This window comes from Melospiza melodia, chromosome 19 (genome assembly GCF_035770615.1).
Source record: "Melospiza melodia melodia isolate bMelMel2 chromosome 19, bMelMel2.pri, whole genome shotgun sequence".
Lineage (NCBI taxonomy): Eukaryota > Metazoa > Chordata > Aves > Passeriformes > Passerellidae > Melospiza > Melospiza melodia.
The window spans coordinates 7,304,865-7,326,003 of record NC_086212.1 but is presented as its reverse complement, the minus strand read 5'-3'; the positions used below and the strand labels follow the sequence as shown (position 1 = coordinate 7,326,003).

Sequence of the window (21,139 nt, the reverse complement as noted above, 5' to 3'; positions counted from 1 at the left end):
AGAGCATGGGAGCACCCAGAGAGCTGAGAAAGGCATGAATCAGATGTGATAGGAGAGAAGAACATGAGAAGGGCTGGATTCCCCACGGGGCTCCAGGTGTGGTTCTCAAGGTCACAACAGAACTCCTGACAAAAATTCCTGCAAAGAATGCAGGTTTGGACCTGATGGAGTGGCACAGTTGGTGGGGTTCATCCCCCCTCAGTTGGGGAGGGTTGTGGCCATGTAGTGCAGCAGGTCCTTCTCCCTTCTGATGCAGTGGACAAGGACTAAACTCTCCTTCCTAGGAAGGAGAATCTAAATTCAGGCTACAGCTATCACATCTCCTGGGACTGTCAGTTCCTAGATGTTTGTTTTCAGTTTTTAGCTATTACTTCCTTATAGACAGGTTCTGCCTTTACTGGTTTCTAGTCACAGGATGCCAGCACCAGGAAGAGCAAATTACAGAAGCTCTTGCTACAGTTCCTGTGATTTCCTGTGCCAGCATTTTCAAACTCCCCCAACAATTTGGCTTGATGCTTGAACCCCCTCACTTCCATTCACCACCCACTGCTCTCCATGAGTTCAACATTCTCCACATAAAAAAGCTGAGGTAAGGCAGTCACTTCATTTGGGGGCAATCCCCAGATTATTTTCCACTCATTATATTCCAGCTCTTCCTCACTGTGCAATATCCTCATTTCTACTTTCCTTCATAATTCTCTCTCACCTGCCTAAGGCTCTTGCTCTTATTCTAATTTTATTGTCCAAATCTCTCAATTGATTGTTACTGATTCTCCCTTATTTCCTGCCCTCCTTGTTCCCCAAAACAGAGCTTCATTCACATGTTACTACTCCTTTCAAACATCCCTGCTCACTCCTAACACCCTGTTGCAGCAGCCATTAACCAGTCAGGACTGGAACTGTCACCTCCCAGCTGAATTTTCCTCCCTTGTTTGAGAGGTGCAAATTCCAAGCAGATTTTGCAACCTTTAGCATAAATTCCTGTTTGCAGCTCCAGTACTTCCCAGCTGTTTGGTGTTTTGAAGCCTTTTCTCAGATCAGCAATTAGGTGGATCAGGTGATCCAGGTAATTCTGTCATGCCTTCAGCTGGGAGGCCACAGATCCATGTCCACAGCACACCCCTGGGACTCCGGGTCCCACCTGGCTGCTTCTGTCATGTCTCTGTGCCCAGGAGCTGTATGAATACAAATAGGAACAATGCAAAATCTCTTGTCCTCCTGAGGCCCCTTCCAACCTCATTTATCCCACAAATCTGCTGGAAAGGGCACGGAGCAACATCACAAACAGGCCCAGTTTACTCAGATCCAAACTGGACCCAGCTTGCCAGGTTGCACCCAGATCTGGTGTCACAGACACATTTTATGGAAAATCCTTTCCTTAGGACTTTTTCTCCTGAGAAGCTGAGAGGCCTCAGGAACAAAATGTAAACAATGGTTATCTGCTGCTGTGGAATGCAACAGGTGCATCTGGGATTGGTCTCATGTGGTTGTTTCTAATTAATGGCCAATCACAGTGACCTGGCTGGGACTCTCTGCCCGAGACACAAGCCTTTGTTATCATTCATTCTTTTTCTATTCCTTGCTAGCCTTCTGATTAAATCCTTTCTTCTATTGTTTTAGTATAGTTTTAATATAATATATATCATAAAATAATAAATGAGCCTTCTGAAACAAGGAGTCAGATCCTCGTCTCTTCCCTCATTCTCAGACCCCTGTAAACACTGTCACAGTCTGGGTTTTCACCATGAGCACAGGCTGGAATGAATGCACTCCCCTTCCCTGGAACAGCTCTGTGCAGGTGACACCGGTGACACACTCCATTTGTTTCCATGCTGGCATCACTCTGACCAGGTACAGCAGCACTGAAACATTTTCTGCTTTGGAAGGGTGACCCCTTGGCAGAGAAACAAATGAGAGCTGAACCTTGTAAACTGCAGAAGGGCCCTGGTTCCCACTGTGGGCTCCTGGGGCTCCCACTCTTTGTCCAGCTATCCTCGACTCCCTCTCCTGGCTGAGAACGCGGCTTGCAGCGAGAGAGGAGACAGCACCCTGCAGGATGCTGAGCCCTTTACAATCAGCCTCTGCATCCCTTCAGCTCTGGGGTTAAACGTGGCATTCCCCTCCCCAGCGCTCCCCGTGAGCCCTTTGTAATGCAGCAAACCTGGGAGGGACCAGCTTTTTATTACAAATTCCATGCAGACAGGCCAGGCATCACCTCCTGTGGGATAATATGGTTTTCTGCCCTGTCAAAAAGCAAACCAAAGCCAAACTACCCCAAAATTCTCCTTTTATTAACATTTAGTCCTTCTGTTGTGGTTTAAATCCAAGATACAGCCAGGACATCTCTCAGGCCCTGTTTCCATCCAGCTGTGCTTGCCTGGAGCCTGCACAGAGGCTGCCCTAGCTCTGGTCAGTGATCCCACACTGGCTCAGGCTGCCAGGGACAGGCCCTGGGATACGTATTTGTATAGAAAATATATAGGATATATTTGGTTTGTATATATGTATTCATATATATATATGTGTGTGTGTGTGTGTATATATATATGTATATATCTAAAAATAAAATGTATTTTTATATATGTGATTATATTAAATATAATTAGTATATGATCTATAGATTATATACGTCAATTTACTTGCTGTGTTATATAATTACATATATTATATAACAATATTATATATTATATACTCACATAACATACATTTATCCATATGTACATGTAAGCGTACATGCAAGTGTATTTAAATGTATATGTATACATACATATGTATATATATACATAATAAAAGTGTATTTCATACATAATACATTCTATACATATAAAATGTATTTTACAAGTGTAAAATGTATTTATAAAATGTGATTTATAAAATATATATATTATTTACATATATATATTTGTATATATATATATATGTATGTGTGTGTGTATATATATAAAATTCTGCCTTCGGCTGGAGGCAGTGGCTGCCGATGTCGCAGAGGATGGGGTAGCACTGAAGGACAGGTGTCCCTTCAGGGAGCGTCCTCGGGCCCCCCTCTCCCTGCCCGGAGCAGCCGCCAGACACAGAGGCAGCCCCGATTTCGGGCCCGGGCCGAACCGCACCGGTGCCGGCTCCCCCGGAGCCTCTGGGCCCCGCCGAGGCCGCGGGCCCGGGCCGAAACGCACCGGCGCCGGCTCCCCCGGAGCCTCTGGGCCCGGGCCGAACCGCACCGGTACCGGCTCCCCCGGAGCCTCTGGGCCCCGCCGAGGCCGCGGGCCCGCCCCGGGGCCATGGCGCAGGCGCGGCCCGCGCGTCACTTCCGAGCGGCCGGGGCCGTTCCGGGGCGGCGGGGCCGGGACGCGGCTGCTCCGCGGGAGCTGCGGTACGGGCGGGTGCGGGGCTGGGAGCTCCGGTACGGGCGGGTGGGGCCGGGAGCTCCGGTACGGGTGGGTGCGGAGTCTGGGAGCTCCGGTACGGGCCGGCTGCGGGGCTGGGAGCTCCGGTACGGGCGGGTGCGGAGTCTGGGAGCTGCGGTACGGGCAGGCTGCGGGGCCGGGTGCTGCGGGGCCCCGGATCTCCGGCACGGTCGGGCTATGGGCCCAGGAGCTGCGGGCCCGGGAGCTCCGGTAGGGGCGGGCTGTGGACCCGGGAGCTCCGGTACGGGCGGGCTGCGGGCCCCGGAGCTCCAGTACGGGTCGGTGCGGGCCCGGGAGCTTTGCGGTCCCTGGCAGCCCCCTCGCCCCTGTGCCCGTCTCCGGCGGGGTTGGCGCTGCCCGGCCCAGGCTGAGCCCCGGGGTACATCGCTCCCTGGGAGCGGTGCCCGTGCCGTCCGGGCAGCTGGGGAAGGTGAGCGGGGCACTGAGGGCTCTGTCAGTGCAGGAGGAGGGCGGCTTTGGTGACAAGTGTCCCTGTGGCACCAGTTCCGTGTGATGTGCTGTGGGTGACTGAGTGCCAACAGCTCAGCAAAATAAAGCCGTGTTTCGCTGCCAGCCCCGGGTCCAGCTGGAGGAATTATGGCAGGCTTGTGATTTTCTAATTTTTACTCATCTCTGTCCACTTGTGACTGGATTTGGAATTCCAGCTCACAGATCAGACGTACTGACATCACACTGAAAAGTTAAAACTAGATTAAACTAGCCTCAGTATCCATGCAGTGCCGGCATAAGAGTCTGCAATTTCTTACCTGCTCATCCAGTCTGTGCACTGCAGCCATTTCCTGAGTGCTGCTCCTCCTGAATTGCTCAGAACATTCCCTTGGGCAGAGGTGTTGGTACGTGCATGTGTTTGCCAGAGGAGTTAAGGAAAATACCTGGCTGTGTCTGGGCTTAGAGGGGGGAGCTTCTGGGGAGCTTCTTAGAAGAGGGTGTAATTTGACCAAATGTGAGAATCATGACAAACTGGGATCTTTGCTTTGCTTTAGATTTCAACTGGACATAGGGAGTAAACGTTAAAGCAAATTAAATTCTGTGTTTTGCAGTGAAGCTGTGCCATTCTGTATTTTAACTTTAATTGGTTAGGTTTCTTCCAAGGTAGCACTCTACCTGCTAGGTAGGATAAAGAGATTAGAGTAACTTGCACTTTCTAATCCTGGTAGGAGAATTAAAATGAACCTTGTGCCTTGACTGTAGTGCTGATTCTTGGAAAGGAAATGTCTTCAGTTAGGAAACAGGGAGTACAGAAGATAATAAATATGTGAACAGTCACTGTGGCTGTAAGTCTGTGGGTTTGTTTGTCACATGCAGCACTTGTTTTTTGACAGATTCCTGCTGCATTATGTCAGGAGACAGCGACTGCACCAGGACAAGTCCGTCAGCAGGGTCTCCATCAGACAGCGAGCTCCTGCCAGACCGACCAAAGTATGTGTGTACCCTGTCTCCTGATCTTGTTACCAAAGCCCGGGAGGAGCTGCAGGAGAAGCCTGAGTGGAGGCTCCGTGACGTGCAGGCCCTCAGGGACATGGTGTGCAAGGACTATCCCTCCCTGGGCACCTGCCTGGACGATGCTTTTTTGCTGCGGTTCCTCCGAGCCAGGAAGTTTGATTACGACCGAGCTCTTCAGCTCCTGGTGAACTACCACACCTGCAGGAGGACCTGGCCAGAGGTGTTCAGTAACCTGAAGCCATCTGCAATAAAGCCTGTCCTGGAGTCAGGCTTTGTCACTGTGCTGCCTCACCGGGACCCGCAGGGACGTCACGTTGTGTGCATCCGCCCAGGTACCCAGCCCTGAGTGTGTCTGTGCCCTGTCCTCCAGGTGTGTCTGGGCCAAAAGCCTGTCCCTGCTCTGCTCTGGGCAGTGCTGACTTGCACAGAGTCTGTGGGCTCTCTCAGATTTGAAAAGCTGACTGGGGAAGGGACATGCTGGTCCTTAGCCAGCATTATTCCAGTTCCTTTTCCTGTGTCAGCAATAAGTGCGGTCATGGCAAAATGAAAATGCAGTGAAATGGGTCGATGAAAATTTTCAAGGAAATATAATTTCTCAAGGAAAATTATTATGCAGTCACTCAAATTTAAACAGGGCTGATGGCCTACCCTTAGAAGCTCATAATTTGTTTTTACAGTAAGCAGAGAGAAAAGCCTATAGCTCTGACTCCTGTGTAAATAATCAGAGTTTTTCATGTGCTTTTGGTGCTGCCAGGCTTGCTGTAAATTTCTCTCCATTCGTTGTCCTCTTTTCCATTTACCTGCCTTCTTTCTGAGCTGAAACTGCTTTTAATGAGCTGTGCTGGGTGGAGAACGGGGTTCTTAAAAGCATTGCCTTTGCTCCCTGAAGTAAACATGAGTTGCCATTTACCTCTTGCTTAAGAAAGGCTGCTCTGAACTAGAACTGTGGCTCAAAAGAACAGAGTAACTTTTGAGTCCAAGAGAACAGAAAATCAGTTTTTTTGAATGTGTATTGTTAGCTTATCTTCACTCTCCAACTTACCATCCCTGTCTTGTAACCTCAGACAGATGGACACCCAGTAATTATCCGATTACTGAGAACATTCGTGCCATATACTTAACCTTAGAAAAACTCATTCAGTCCGAAGAGACCCAGGTGAATGGAATTGTAATCCTGGCAGACTACAAAGGAGTCAGCTTATCTAAGGCGTCTCATTTTGGTCCTTTTGTAGCCAAAAAAGTGATTGGAATTCTTCAGGTAAGACCTGAACTGGTGGGAAAATAAGCTTGTGCATTGTAAATGACTACTGCTGTGTGTAGAGTTCTTGACTATGTCACCACAAATGTCATCATCTTGGCTTTCATTAGCAGAGTTAAACAAGTCTCTGCCCAACCAGTTTCTCACACCCTAACAGCCAACTTACCTCACTTGTCCCTTTTTTTGACTTTTGCATACCTAAAACTAAATTTGCACTAGAAATGCAGACTTTGAGTTGGAACAGACAAAAGCAGTTCTGCTGGGTAGTGGTAATGAAGAAAGAGAGCAGAGAATTACAGCTAGGGATGAGACAGTGAGGAATGGCCTGGTGTTTAAATGGTTCCTGTCAGCTGAGATGGAGCCAGCCATGGGGCAAATGCAGGCTCCAGCTCAAGTGCTGCTGCAAAAATGTTAAGAGGACTTGGGACTTATGAATGGGTGTGATTTGAGGAGGATTTCCATCCATGCCCTGAAGGCAGAGGCTTCTTTAGCACAAAAGACATAATGAGAACAGCTCTGCCTGGATGTGTGGAAGGAAAGTGTTGGAGAGCAGGTTAGAGCAAGGGTATAAACACAGTGAAGCTGGACAAAATGGGAAGGGGAAAGGACTCAGGAGTAGCCTGGCCAAAGTGGCTGAAGGTCTGATGATTTCATTTGATGTTGATACAGTCTGGGGGAGTGAGATGAGTAAACTTCTCTTGAATGGGTTCATTCCATCATTACTTTTGTTGTGGCCTGAGCTGGTGACATCCTTTATTGTATGCATGGGGGGATCAGGAAGGATATGGTGAGTCAGGAGAGTGTAGGAGATGAGGCTGCTGAGTTAAGAAAGGTCTTTATAAGAACTCACTCCTTTACATTATGATCTAAATGTGTCATTTAACTGTAAGCCCATATTTAATTTGTACAAATAAAGTCATGGGTGTCCTGCTGTTCCTACTGGAATATATTCACAAAACAATAGCTGGACTTGGGGAAGGACATAAAGGATGGTGGAATATAAATGTGTTGCATCAACCTTATTGAGCTGCAGCTCCTGTAAAGATGAGGTAATTCACTGATGTTCCTATGGAGAAAAATATTCCAGCAGTGCCTCTTGTCTGCTTTTCACTGCAAGCACTGACTGATTTGTATATGTAGAGCTGGTTATAAGGAAAAGAAACCTCACTGAGTTCTTAAGTGGTGATCATGAACATTTGCCTATGAAAAATATTTCTGCAAATAAATTTCTGCAGCAAAAATCCCATAACAAGTTGAATTTCTCCTGTATTGGTTTATGTTGGTACCTCAAATTAAAGTTAGGGAGCCAGTGGGTTGTGCTGGCAGTCAGTCTCAGAAAATTTTAAAAAGAGAAAGGTGGCAAATGTTTTTTAAACTGCATTATAAAAATCTTCTTTGCCCTTCAGGATGGATTCCCCATTCGAATAAAGGCTGTTAACATAATAAATGAGCCTCGTATATTTAAAGGAATATTTGCAATCATCAAGCCTTTTCTGAAGGAAAAGATTGCAAACAGGGTAAGGATCTATGTGATTTTAACATTAATATTAATGTTTTTAAGTTCCTAGCTTGGCCACTCTTAAGTAAAAAAAAAAAAAAAGAAAAATTATAATACTTGACAGTTAGAAAAATGTTGGTGCCATTTTTTTTTTTTCTGTTTTAAATTTTAAAAAATATGCCTGTTGGTAAAATTCTGTGAGACAGAAACTTTGAGGAACTCAATACTGGCAAAATATTAATGTGGAACTTTAGTACATATGCTCTCCATCCAGGACATTATCCCTGTGGTTGGATTATTTGGCCCAGTAGCACTTAGTTCATGAGGTGGTGTCACAGGAGAACTGTGTTGCCCCTTCCTTGCTCTTTTCCCTTGTGCAAGGGTCCTGTGTGACACAAGTGTCCTCTCCACAGGACTGTGGTTGCCAAGGATGATTTTTTTTGCCCACAAGGATAAGTACTTTAAATCCCATGAGCAAACTTGGGGATGAACTGAATCTGGAAGCTGAGCCCAGGCACATGTCCAGTCTTTCTTGCTGGGATTTAATCTGCACAAGGTGTGGATTTTGTCTCAAGACTTCTCTCACTGGTGTGCCTCACTGTACCTGCCCACTGTTCTGTGCTGCCACTTGCCCATGAACACATCACTTCTTAAAGTTGTTCTTTAGCTCAAAATAAGTTTGTTAGCTGACTGTTCCAGCAGTTTGCTGCAAAGTGTTTGATGTGCACTTTTAAAACTCTTTTGCTTTCTCCTTCAGTTTTTTCTTCATGGCTGTGATCTGAATTCCCTTCACCAAAACATTCCTCCGGTGATCCTTCCTGAGGAGTATGGTGGTACTGCAGGCAAGCTGGACATCTCTGCCTGGAACGAGCTGCTGCTGGCCTCTGAAGAGGATTTCCTGCATGATTTCTCAGAGCTGGTGCTGCCCTGTGACAGCTCTCCCCACGACCTGCTAGTGAGTGGGGATGCTGATGAAAAGCAGTGTGATGATTCCCTGCGAGGGATGAAACCTCAGCTCTATTACTGTTACTAACAAACCACAGGAGGGAAGTTGTTTCCAGCACAGTTAAGATCTGCTCTGCTAGGTGATGTTGTGAACTCTGCCTTACTCCTAAACCCGCAGTTTGGGGACAGACTGCTGAGGCACTTTACACTGTAGAACCAAAGGAAGCTGGAGAGGGCACAATGGGGGCAGGGCAGAGTTCGGGGAGGGTAAAAGCAAAGAGCACAAGTTTTCTAGAAGACTTGAGGCTCATCAACCTCTGTGTGAATGGTGCAAACTGGACTCTTCTTTCTAAGGATAAAGGGAAAAAAATTATTGCAGATAGGTAAGCTTTGACAGTTTCTTGTCCTCACCCCACGCAGGTGAAAAGTGAGGATGATTTATGAGCTTTGTGATTATCTGGTCTCTTCCCCTTCTGCAAACACCAGTAATGAAAGAAAGAAAATGGCTTTTGAACCCTGCAAAATATAATTCTGTAGTGAAGATTGCTTAAAACCATAGAAGTCTAATTTGGCCTGTCCTCTGTCATGTGGTTCAGATTGTGAGTTGGTGTTTCTGAAATATCTCAGTGAATATTTCTTTCAAATTTATACAGAACAAAATTTACTCATGAATACTCATGTATGGAGATCATCTCTTAAACTTCTTCACAGTTGGAGGAAATATGACTGATGGATTAACTACCATAACATCTATACCAAGGTTTATAGAGCAGATGCAATCTTCATTTTCAGAAAACAGCACGTTTTTCAGATCATTGAATAAGGCTTTTGATTGGACAACAGCCTCAAATAATGAGGTTCAGGACCAAATAAAAGAAAGCTGTGTCAGCCACTTCCCCACATTGACAGTTCTTTTCTCCTTGAGATAGGAATTGGGTAAGTACCTCATACCCAGGATGTGTGAGGAGGTTTTGTAGCAGTTGGCATGTGATGTATAGAAGGCAATACTTCATGTAGGACAGCAAGGTGCTGCTTTAGCTTGTTACTGTGGGCTAAATTTGAGTTTTAAGTCTGTGAAGCCAAATGCAGACAGGCTTTTTAAAAGCACATTCTTAAATTTCCTGATATTGTAGCATTTTGTTCACTGTGCTTGTCAGCTCTTCTGTGAAACTTGGTTTTTAACTTTGTTGACCTCTTTTGTCTTTGGTTGTCATGTTCCTGTATGGAGTTAGACTTGAATCATCTCTGTGATATTTACTCATAACTTGTATGCCTGTGCTTCTAGGTCTTTGTCTAGAGACAGAACTAACATTGATGTCAAACCAGGTAAGATACCTGTGTCTGAATAAGCTGTTCCCACTCCCCAAGTTCATTTTATTTAATGGTCTTGACTTAACTCTCAGCACACTCTTTGCACACATTTTTCTGCACTATAATGGTGTGGACATAGGAAACCTCACGAGGACGAGGAAAGCACAGTCTGTTACTTCAAAGTGAAATAATTCACTCTTTGGTGGAAAAAACCATCCCTTCTAATTGGGAACTTATCACTAGAGCACTTTCTCTGGAGGAAATCTTGATTTAGTGCCAAATGTGATTATAGGCACCAGTTACGTTTCTGTAAATATAAAACTAAATTATCTTGAGGATCACAGACATTCATTTTTCAAAGTGCCAAACTGTTTTGAATGTCTTTCTTCCTCTTAGCCCCCTTGCAGCATGACTGCACTGCCAAAAGGAGACTTCTGTAATGACTTCCTGACCTGGCAGCAGACCTCATCCTGGAACTAAAGGGTGGCAAATGCCATACCTGTCATCCTGACATTGTAGAAAGAGACTGGGTTCTGAAAAGGTTAAAACCATGAAGCTTTTTTTCTTTTCTGTGTGGCAGCTCAGAATCTATAGGAGCAGAAAACTCATCATATGAACAGTTGTACGTTAAAGGTGGGAAGAGATTAATTTTCCTCAGTGAAAGCATCTCATTTTTCTTACCTTTACAAGTCAATTTTAACTCCTCTTTGGTAACTATTACCTTTAGTGCAGGGAAAAAACCAACTACCCTTTTCATCTACTTAAGGTAAAAGAGAGCTGCTAGGCAGCTCCACCTCTGTGACCAGAATATGCTCTGTTTTGCAGAAATTAATTCAGTTTTTTGCCACCTAGAAGCCAGTAGCACGCAGCACCAGGACTTGGACAGATCAGTGGCTGCCCACACTGCTGAATGCTAGAAGAAGAGTGATGCCTCTGTTGTTTTAGTGCCTCTTAATTCCAGTCACAATGTACCATTGAAAAAACCAGAATGGATCCATTTACCTAGAGATGAAGGCCTCACTGATAATCTTTCCTTAATTGTGTTACAGGGGTAGAAGTGGGGCTATAGTGACTGTAGGAACAGCTCCTTTCATCTCCTTATGTAACTGTTAGAGAGGGAGGATGGATATTCAAAATTCAGTTTAGTGTCCTTCAAAGAGAAATAAACCTAGTGGTGCTCAGCAGAAGGCTGAGGAACCTCTACAAAACTCACCCTTTTTCAGGCTTTTATATTTTCTTGCATGCCTTAAATAGTAGGCAGAATAGATCCACCTCACCCTCTTCTTTCCTCTGCTCACTAGGAATAAAGAATATGATTTAAACATAATAAATGAGGTTCTAGGGTTTTGCTGGGTTTGGCTGGGGTAGAATTTTCTTCATAGGAGTTGGTGTAGCCCTGTGTGAATGAGCAGCCATGGTGCTGGCTGGGGTTAAACCACCACACCTGCCAGTGCTGAAAAGTGCCAGTCTTGTGCCTCCAGAACTTCTTTTTCTTAAAGCTGGCTCCTGGGCAGTGGATGTCAGGATGCTGAATTAAGCCAGGCTTTATCAGGATCTGTTATTTCTGATTTGCTGTTCCTTGCCTTTAGAACTGAGGCAGGAATTGCAGCTTCACTGAGTGTGTCTCTAACCCTGAAGTCTCTCAGAGCAGTGCTTGGCATGTCCTACAGCAAGCACAGCTCTGGTTTAAGTGTGCCTGGCTGCAGAGCTGAGAATGTTCTTTGAGCTTTAGCACTTAGTAGCAAAGACATCAGTTTGTTCCCAGAACTTCTCATGTTTGGAAAATTAAACTTTTGTGTCATGTATAGGATCTCCTTATCTGCAAGATAAGAGAACAGCTAGGAAAAGCTTATAGGAGGGGTAGTTTTTTGCTTGGGGGTTGCTTGGTTTTTTGTTTTTACAGCACTACAACCAATTTTTTCCTTCTTCACACTTGAAATAACTTTGTTTTCCATGCTTATATATGCCTTTTCCAGTACATAAGCCATCCCTGCCAAATCCAACAGATAATAAGGAAGGATACTTGAACTGCATTGGCATTAGGTGGCACAAAAGGTAGCTGCAAACTGTACATACAAGTACTTGAATTTATACTCTTGTAAATGGATGTTATGAGCCCTGAGGTATTTTCAGGAACTGGCTGAAGTATTGTTTTTGTTAAATCTTGTATCATTAAATCTCTTTAAGTATCATTTTGTTAAATTTATACCATTTTGGCTTGAATTAATCATTGTCTTATACAAATATTAATTTTGCTTTCTGTTATATGTGAGCCTAGAGGTGTTGGGTGATTAAGTGTACATCTTATTTTGATAAAATTTATTTTTATATTGCATTTTATAATACAAAGTTGTCAAAAATGTGTAAGTTTATGATGCATGACTGGGTGATTAAAACACATTGTAACAGCTGCTCATTTGATATTTTCAATATGTTTGTCTTGTGTCATGTTGGGATAGTTTATTCTAAGTGTCAGTAACAACACACAAGTTCCACATTTACACATAATCACCACAGCACTGCATTAGCAAAAGGTTTTGCTTTCTGCTGGAAACAAAAGTTTACTTGAACTGAACAACTTCAAGGAACAGGATTTGACACTCACAGACTTAGAGGCTCACACAAAATACTGCTGGTTTCAAAAAAATCTGTCACTTAGTATTTACTGCACAGAACAAACAACCAGTCACATCCACCTGGAGACTGCATGTGGCACTTTCCACTGGAGAAGGAACTGCTGCTTCTTAACACTTTCAGTAGTTAGTTTGCTTTATTCAAATGAGTTTACAGTGCAAATGCCTTAGAGCCAATAATAATAATAATAATTCCATGTGTGTTACTTTTATTAAGCATATTGGACAACTGAAACCAATCAATCAATCAATAAGCTCTATTTTCCAACATAATCATAAAGTTGATTAAGCTACTCATACACTTGCCACTCTATTTGGCAAACATTCTAAAAAAGAAGTTACCATAGAAATTGCCTCTTAAAAAGGCAAGTTTGTCTTAAAAGAATTGAGTTTGAGTGTTAACCAGTTTTTCAACTTCAGAGTTGTTCTTTTGGTGAGGAGTAAGGGTGCTTTTTTGCCACAGCACAAAGTTAAGTAATTTAAATAAACTTTTCCTGTAAATAAACTTTAGCAGTGGAATGTAAAAATCAAGCAGCATGGCTTACACTTCCAGAAATTGAAGCATGAGCAGAGTAGTGCATTATGCTGATTATAATTGCTCTTTAAAATATATTACTTCATATTTAACTAAGTGTTAACTTCTATTCAGTAGAAGGTTGTGGCTTTTGGACAGAATAGATAATTTATTTTGTGCTTTGACAACACAGCTGTAGTGAATTTTAAAAAAGCAGTAATAAGATAACCCTGGTAAAGGTTAAAATAGATAACTGATAATTTTGGTGCTGCATCAAGCATTATGCAATACATAACTGTCTATCCAACTGCATTTTAATACCAACATAAGAAACAGTAACTAAAGCAATAAATGAACATTTTGGCTGTCAGCAAAGAGTTCCCCACTGTTGTAAGCTCAGAAGGTGCAGGAACTTAACTGAAGTCTCTATTAGTAAGGACAAGAGGAGCCACTAAGGTCCAGAGATAGAGAAGCAGACAAACCCAGCTGGAGGTCATCTTCACCCACACGGCTGGCCACTTACTTGTCATGGTTTTGAAATCTGCATCAGGGCTAAAAAGTAAAGAAATCCATTAGCAGACACAGAAAACATCTCCCCCTGTTCCTTGGTACCTCTCATGGATCTGAATTGAGGGCAATCCTTTGGGGCACTCCAATCAAGACCCTTTGTGAGAGCATAGACAACTAAGCCAGCAGTTTCCTGTGGCTCCATCACGGGCTGTGGTTCTTGGAACCCAGTTTCCAAGCCTGCTTGCTCATGCTCATGATGCTGTTCAAGGAAATATTTGCTAATTTATACAATGTCCTGGGAGCAGTGGTTCTGAGCTGCAGCAGCAGAGGGCATGCCCAAGTGTTTCCAACAGATGTGGGAAATCCCATCTCTGATAAGCAGCACATATGGCTGTCCCTGCACATCTTCGCCAGGTTGAAAAGCCACTAACAGCAGGCTGGCTTCTAACAAATTTTGCAGGAGGCCACCTGAAACCAATTCCATGTGTATCCTTCCTGCTACTCCTCCAGCTGAAGAATGGCAGCCACACCTTCTGCCCTTGCAGCTCTGCAGTAGTGCCCTGGAACCAGAGCTGCTGACTGTGCCATGCTGCCTTCTCACAACTGAGTAATGCTGAATTGACAAGGCACAGCTCTGCTGCAGCTGGCACAGGGACAGCCCCTTCACCAGCCTCCCACCCACACAGAACCCTCAGCTCCCCTGTGGCTCTCACCTGTACCAGTTGGTGAGTGTCATCATGATGTACAGAGAGGCGAGGAAGAGCATGAAGTGGAAGAAGGTGTAGCTGTACTGGACACCATCCTTCTCATTGTCCGTGACACGGCGCACCTCGCCCTCCTCAGCTGTGCCACTGCCTGTCCCCACAGTGTCCTCCAGGATGGCAGTGTCACTGCCTGACAGGGTCAGCTTGTTCACCTGGCTGTTACTTGAGGAGCGGATGCTGCAGTGTAACCCAAACAGAGACCTGGTTAACAACTCCTTTTATCATCAGCTGTGTTTGATAAGCAAGCAAGCAATTGACCACAGTGAATGTCTGGGACTAGCAAATCATCCATTTGGAAGCATAAGGAAATTCCTCCAACTTTTTTTATCCAAGCTTTTGTTAATTTTATTAAACAGCATTCCTAGTCCCAGATCATAGAAAGGTGTGGTTTGGAAAGAACCCTGAAGATTATCTTGTTCCAATCCACCTACTGCGGGCAGGGCACATTACACCTAGACCCAAGTTGCTCACAGCTCCATCCAGCCTGGCCTTGAACACTTCCAGGGATGGAGTACCCACAACTTCTCTGGACAACCATTCCAGTGCCTCATCACCCTCACAGTAAAGATTTTTTTCCTAGTATCTAATCTAAACTTACACACCCAGTTTTAATCCATGTAAAAGTCTCTATGTTCTTGTAGGCTCCCTTCAGACACTGGAAAGCCATAATTAGGTCACCCCAAAGCCTTCCTTGCTCTAGGCTGAACAAACCCAGTTCTCCCAGCCTTTCCCCATAGGAGAGGTGCTCCATCCCTCCAATCATTTTGTAACACATGTTGTTTTGTTATCTGGATTGAGCTGACAAGGCTTACCCTCATGCACAAAGCAAAACGCAGGTTTATGAGCCACATTTGGCCTCAGGCCTGAGACAGCAGCTGGATGTGAATAAATGCAGGTACATTTTGCACTAGACCCAGATTCAAACAAAGGAGGCAAACACCAATTCTTTATCACTGGATAGTAGTGCAGACCCTACCTGGAATACAAGAGGCAAAGGACAAAGATAACCAGTCCAACAACACTCTGGGCATCCCACCACTGCAGGGACTTGGGTGGAGCAGGAGTGGCAGGAGGGACAGTGGCATTGGCTGGAACAGCTGTGGGTGCAGCTATCTGGGTGATGATGTTCAGCAGACTTGGGTTACAGTTTCTTTCTGAAAGGGATTTCAAAGCAGATAAGAGAGATGCCAGCATGTAGCCAAGAAAAGATGACAAGTAAGCTTGCAATTTTTCATTCCCTTTAACTGCTGATCTCTTCAATTCTCCAGAGGCAGAAATTGCCTGCAATGTTTTTCCTGCCTGTGAGCTAGACAAGGGTATAATAAATAAATAACATCAGAATGCCCTGACACTGTTTCTTTTTCCCCCTTACAACACTCCAGTTTTGTTCTGCAAAGAAGCAGTTTGATGGTTTCAGTCAAGTCAGGTTTTCAGCTTCACTGGATTTGATCTGAACAGATCAGCAATTCCCACAGAGTGATCTGTAAAAACCATCAACTTCTGCTTTCACACCAATATATGGGACTCAAGACAGAGTGTTGCTTACCAGGCTCATTGGACATGGCTGCCCAGGTGAGGTACATGGTGTAGAGTGTGATGACAGAGGACTGGAGGAGGCCAGAGCGAGGCTGATGCTCCTGTTCCAAAGCAGAAGAAGCCAAGGTCAAAAAGAGCAAGGTTTACCTAGAGCTGGATGCTTTTACCCCACTGCCACAGATGAAACCACTACTAGCATGAAAACCATTGCTGTAGAAATGCATTGGCCTTTGTTCTATGTTTGAAAGACTGGAAGAAATTCCTTGGAGTTATATAATTTATGCAAAAAGCAACTCAAACAGAGAAAGAAAAAGCAAACCAAATACTTTTCTTTTTGTGCCCAAGACTCAGTTACAGGCTGTTACTGAGTTAATCTCAACCTTTTCAAACAATATTTAGATGTGAATCTAGCATGCGATTTGAGCAATACCAGTTCAGAATCAAGTGACATGCAACTTTCCTCTTATATTAAAGAAGTTTACCCCTAATTTCAAAGGCACAGTATTAAGCAAATAAATCTCCAGCTACTTTGCTACTCCCTAACAGATTCCTCTGTCCTGCCAGGGCCTTCACCACTAAAACCATGCCAGCAGTCCTCCACATGGAAACAAAGTCCAAAACCATGTTAGCTAAAAAAAGCCTCTCTTCAGAAAATGTGTCACTATGCAGTAAAATGTTTTCAGAGCAAGATTTTTATATTTTTTTTTAGTTCCTAACTACAAAAGCTATGATAGCCAAGTTTAAAAGTTCTTATCTCTGACTGAACTGCTACTACATCCTTCTCATTTCCCTGCTTGGTATGTCAGAAGAAAAGAGAAAAATAATACCTGAACTTTTGGAAGGATAGAAACAATGGAGACAATAATGCACAGGATCATGTTAAAGCTTATGAAGAACTTGTTCTCAGTGCAGGCATCAGGCTTCGTGTAGAAAACGTAGAAGAGAATGACAAAAACCAGGGACAAGGCATAGAACAGGCTTGTACAGGACAACAGAGCTGCAGGGAAAAAAAATTACATTACACATATAGTTTTAGTAGTACATCTGAAATGGCTTAATATCCAGCTAACACTGCAATAAGACACTCTTTGTTCCTCACTTGGCAGTCTGGGTCACAAAACCAGACTAGAGACTGCATCTTTGTAAGGTATGGCTAAATTTCTGCCTGGGCTCACTAAGCAGGGCTGCCATCAGGGGAACAGGACCTGCCTCTCAGCAGCAGTTTAATTAGTGTAACTGGTATCAGGCCACAGTGGCATAATGAGAGAGTGCTTTTTGAACACTTCCCATGGACATTTACCTGCCCTGGATTCCTGTGCTTGAGGTCACCCATTTTTGTTTCCACTCCGTTCTTTGTAAGAAGCCACAAAATGCTGTGGCAGCACCCTTAGCTATGAGCTAAGAACCACAACAATTAGCACTTTGTAATTAGTGGGCAGCTGGGGAGCAGGCACCAAGGCACACTCAGTGTGGCACTGCAGCCACTGTCACAGACACAACTGAGCTGCTGGGGACACAGCAGAGTCAGGCTTGAAGGGAAGCAGGCTCTGAGCACACCCTGCCAACCAGGCAAGTGTGGTTGAATAGGACTGTCAGATGTGCTACTCACAAGCCTAAAATATCTCACATTTTATTGAACAAAAGAAAGGAAACATTACTGCTATTTATTTCAGGAGTTTACAGCAGTGACTCAGGGACACTGTGCAGTTTAGTTCTAGGTATGTCTGCAAACCAGTAAATGATATTCTGCAGGCTACTGGCCAGTACAAACAAATCCTTTCCAGGTTAAGATTCTTACCTGCATACCAGCATTTGGAATTCCCCTCTTCCATCTTCTCAACCCAGCTCTCATTCCAAGAGTGAGCAAAATCCACAAGTAGAACCAACTGGATAAGAATGAAGCAGAAGGCTCCAGAAACACCAATCCAAAACCAAGCTAGAAAAGAGCGCAAGAAAAAAAAAGTTAGCTTTCATCATGTGCATGCTACCTCTGTTTAAAAACAAAAAAAGCATGAAATAAACCTGTAACTGTAATTAGAAATGCAGATGTTGTTAATAACTTTGCCTCAATCCAGCAGGAGCATGGAAGGAGTCCCAGCTCTTCAGGGATGCAGCCACTGCTGGTCAAGCTGAGCACGGGAATGTTCAGCCCAAGGCAACATCTAACATGTGGCATCTCTGTGTACATAAGTGCCATTGTGCCACATTTCTTTGAGGGTCAACAACCCTTTCAAGTTCCTCTGATGCGGCCAGACAGTAGAGGTTTCCCACACAGATTTCTCAGAGATTCTAGGGAAGTATTTAGCATTTGTCAGTGTTCCAAGTTGCCCCCAGTCTAGTGTCAGAAGATCAGCTCAGTAGTGGCTGTCTCATGAAGTAAAAAATTATTAATAACCAAAACCTATTAGGTTGAAAAGGGATTTCTTATTGCCATAACTTCAGCTGGCCACTAAAATACTGGATGGACCAAGGTACTCCAACAAAAATGGGCAGAAACTACGTCTTCTACAAAAAACTTTCACTATTGCCAATTAATCTATGAAAAGGTTTGAGCTTATACAAGTCAGAATTCCATGATGAACATCAACTGTACCTCTTGTGAAAGGCCCTTCAGGGATATAAAATGCTCCAACCATGATAGCCACGATGGCAGCTATTTTGAAGAACCAGAACCTTTAAAAACAAGATAGAAATAAATGAATAACCAATAAATATTGGTCTTACTCCACACACAGTCAGTTCCCACACAGCAGTCATGTGCTCTGACATGATCTGTAAGCAGCTTGGTCCTGCTCCAACCAGGGCTTTGCATCATGTGATCCTGTTGACCAGGGAGGTTGGGGACTTCACATCCCTGGAAATGCTCAAGGCCAGGCCTGGATGGGGCTCTGAGCCACCTGGGCCAGTGGAAAGTGCCCCTGCCCACAGCAGGGAAGTGGGGATGGTCTTACCATTCTGTAATTTTAGGATTCTATGCACTCCAAAGATCCCTTTCCAATTAAATGACTCTATGATGATTCAGTCATCCAGCCCAAAACTAACTCAGTTCAATCAGGGAACTGGAAATCAGAAACCAGTTTCTGATAGCTGAGTCAGACTGGCCTTGAGAGTGACCCAATGAGTGCCAGAGGCAGCACAAGGTTGGAGACATAAACTAGCTGCAATCTGACATCCCCATGAAAACACAGAGCACTCCTCTTTTGGTTACCCCACCTCAGAGTGGCACCCTCAACCATCTTACACAAATAGGGAGCTTTTAAGGGGACCAAAGCACTACTCTGTACTGGGTCCAAAAGAAAGCTGAAGCTGTCTGTGTATGCACACAGGAATCTGCACTGTGCTCAGCAGAGGAGCTGGAAGGAGGAAGGCAGCTGCAAGGAAGGGCAGCCAGCTGGCTCACACATACCCATTGTGTATGGAAGCTCTGGGGTCGTTACTGGTCTTCACTTCTATCATGAGCAGGGACAGGAGGAAGAAGAACACGGCCATGGCAAAGCTGACACGATAGACAGCTCTGTAGCCCACAAACACATCACAGCTGACAAAGCCCTCCAGGTGGGGGATCTGGGTGTGGAGCCCATCGTCACAAAATCCAGGGATCTGGGGAAAGATAAATCCACGTTCCATTGTGAATTTACATTCCTTTCTGAATTCACATTCCATTGTGAATTTATGTCTGCATTTGCAATTACATTTTCTAAGTCCTGTAACAGCCAAGGTTCTCAGTCAACAAACTTCTGAGAGATCAGAGAACAAAAGACCTTGTGCTCAGACCTCGTTATCATCTGTCTCTCCCCATGTCAACACTTTTCACCCATGAAGATTAAGATACCACAGCAGCAGGCCTCTGATAACAACTGACAGTCTCCAGGTCTGGTCAGATTTCAGAGACCAGGCATGTGCTCAAAAAGGAACATTCACAGAATTTGCTGTTTCAGCCAGAAGCCATTCAGCACACCCAGCCTCTCAACTCAGGAGCAAGGACACTCGGGTGTTTGTCTCTCACACATAATCCATTCCAAGTAAAGAAAATCAATAGTCACTGGCACAAGTAACGGCATTTAAAACAGTCAGAAAAAGAGTTTGCCCCTCCATACCTTTTTCAGCTGCTCTTCCATGCCTGGTGCCAGCATGATGCAGGCAAGCGCAGTGCTGAGGAGAAGGAGGAAGGCATAGATGAGCCGTGTCACTGTCGAATTCTTGCTGTTGGGGCAACATCGGCACAGCAAACACGAGGCCCCGCTGCACAGACAGGGAATCTGAAGGGCACAGACAGGAATAGTAAGGGCATTCCCCTCGAAGCTGACACCTGCGCGTTAGGCGACACCGAGAGGAAAACCCGAGCCCCATTTAGAGACATCCGCTCCCGGCCCGCACAGATAAGCCGCTAATCGGGGTTTTTGTCAGCGCGTTCGCCAACACCCGCAGATAACCGCGTGTATCGGCCGGGGCTGCCGGGGGGCCTCGCCAGGGCGGGCCCGTCCGCCAGCCGCCCGCTGTGGCACGGACAGGGCCGGCTCCAGGCGGGCACCGCTCCGCTCCGAGGGGCTGGAGCCGCCCCGGGATGGGGCCCGCGGGGCTCAGCGTGGTCCCACCCGGGCCCGCTCCGTGCCGCCAGCGGAAGCGCCGCTGCGGGCCGGCCGCGCTCCCCGGGGTGTGAGGGGAGGTTCGGGGTGTGAGGGGAGGCTCGGGGCGGGAGCGGAGCCCGCACTCACCCAGCTGGCCAGCGAGCAGACCCCGAGCACGGCCCCCATGGCGCCTCCGCCACCGCCCTCCGCCGCTTCCTGCTTCCGCCCACTGCCCGCGGCCGGGGGCGGCCCCAGCCAGGCTCCGCCCCGAGCCGCCGCCGCCGCCTCTCATTGGCTGCTTCCCAGCGCGGGGACGGCCGCCCGCCAATGAGAAGGCGCGATGCAGCCGCGCGCCAGGGGGAGGAGCGGGAGGGTCAGCGAGGGCAGGGGCGGGGCGATATTGTTTATCAACACTGCTTCCGCCTTCGCCGAGCGGAATGGAGGACGCTGATTGGTCGGAAGGGCAGTGAGTGGGCGGTTCCTACAGCCTGACAGCCAATGAGTGAAGCCGGCCGGTAGAGTTCCATAGCGGCCCGCGGCCGCTGGGGGCGCTCGCGGTGCCGGGGCGCGCAGCCGTTGCCATGGCAGCAGCGGGGGTGACGGGTACCGGGCCTGTACCGGGCTGGCACCGGGCTGGCACCGCCCCGCCCGGTGCTGTGACACAGCACACCGCCTTTCCCTTCCCCTGGGCACCAGCACCCCGCAGGGCGCCTTGGCGCGGGTCGTGCCCCGGG

The 21,139-nt window shown here is 46.0% G+C and overlaps 2 protein-coding genes across 6 annotated transcripts; one reads left to right on the top strand and one right to left on the bottom strand.

Moving 5' to 3' along the window:
• On the top strand, positions 1 to 12,296 carry TTPAL (alpha tocopherol transfer protein like). Of its 5 annotated transcripts, none has more exons than XM_063172248.1 (6): positions 1 to 96; positions 415 to 589; positions 4,748 to 5,200; positions 5,933 to 6,126; positions 7,533 to 7,643; positions 8,382 to 12,296. In XM_063172248.1, exons 3-6 carry the CDS (start codon positions 4,762 to 4,764, stop codon positions 8,655 to 8,657), a joined length of 1,020 nt encoding a protein of 339 aa, XP_063028318.1. In that variant the 5' UTR covers positions 1 to 96; positions 415 to 589; positions 4,748 to 4,761; the 3' UTR covers positions 8,658 to 12,296. The 5 variants fall into 5 exon arrangements, with proteins under 5 accessions (XP_063028318.1, XP_063028315.1, XP_063028319.1 ...); XM_063172249.1 differs by having other exon boundaries at positions 81 to 96; positions 409 to 589; XM_063172247.1 differs by lacking the exons at positions 1 to 96; positions 415 to 589 and adding exons at positions 3,342 to 3,386; positions 3,445 to 3,459.
• Positions 12,297 to 12,415: 119 nt separating this feature from the next.
• SERINC3 (serine incorporator 3) lies at positions 12,416 to 20,648 on the bottom strand. Its single transcript, XM_063172244.1, has 10 exons — positions 20,553 to 20,648; positions 19,935 to 20,096; positions 19,244 to 19,437; positions 18,431 to 18,510; positions 17,636 to 17,773; positions 16,665 to 16,834; positions 15,848 to 15,938; positions 15,278 to 15,455; positions 14,251 to 14,478; positions 12,416 to 13,579 (listed from the first exon to the last, which is right to left on the bottom strand). Exons 1-10 carry the CDS (start codon positions 20,589 to 20,591, stop codon positions 13,441 to 13,443), a joined length of 1,419 nt encoding a protein of 472 aa, XP_063028314.1. The 5' UTR covers positions 20,592 to 20,648; the 3' UTR covers positions 12,416 to 13,440.
• Positions 20,649 to 21,139: the final 491 nt, after the last annotated feature.

Excerpts from the sequence above, each read along its gene's own strand:
- TTPAL (XM_063172248.1), top strand. The coding sequence starts at position 4,762 with ATGTCAGGAGACAGCGACTGCACCAGGACAAGTCCGTCAGCAGGGTCT. Across the intron at positions 5,201-5,932 it reads CGTTGTGTGCATCCGCCCAG|ACAGATGGACACCCAGTAAT; the intron begins GTACCCAGCCCT and ends TTGTAACCTCAG. Across the intron at positions 6,127-7,532 it reads AAGTGATTGGAATTCTTCAG|GATGGATTCCCCATTCGAAT; the intron begins GTAAGACCTGAA and ends TTTGCCCTTCAG.
- SERINC3 (XM_063172244.1), bottom strand. The coding sequence starts at position 20,591 with ATGGGGGCCGTGCTCGGGGTCTGCTCGCTGGCCAGCTGG. Across the intron at positions 20,097-20,552 it reads TCTGCTCGCTGGCCAGCTGG|ATTCCCTGTCTGTGCAGCGG; the intron begins GTGAGTGCGGGC and ends TGTGCCCTTCAG. Across the intron at positions 14,479-15,277 it reads CTTTGCCTCTTGTATTCCAG|CATCCGCTCCTCAAGTAACA; the intron begins GTAGGGTCTGCA and ends GTTACACTGCAG.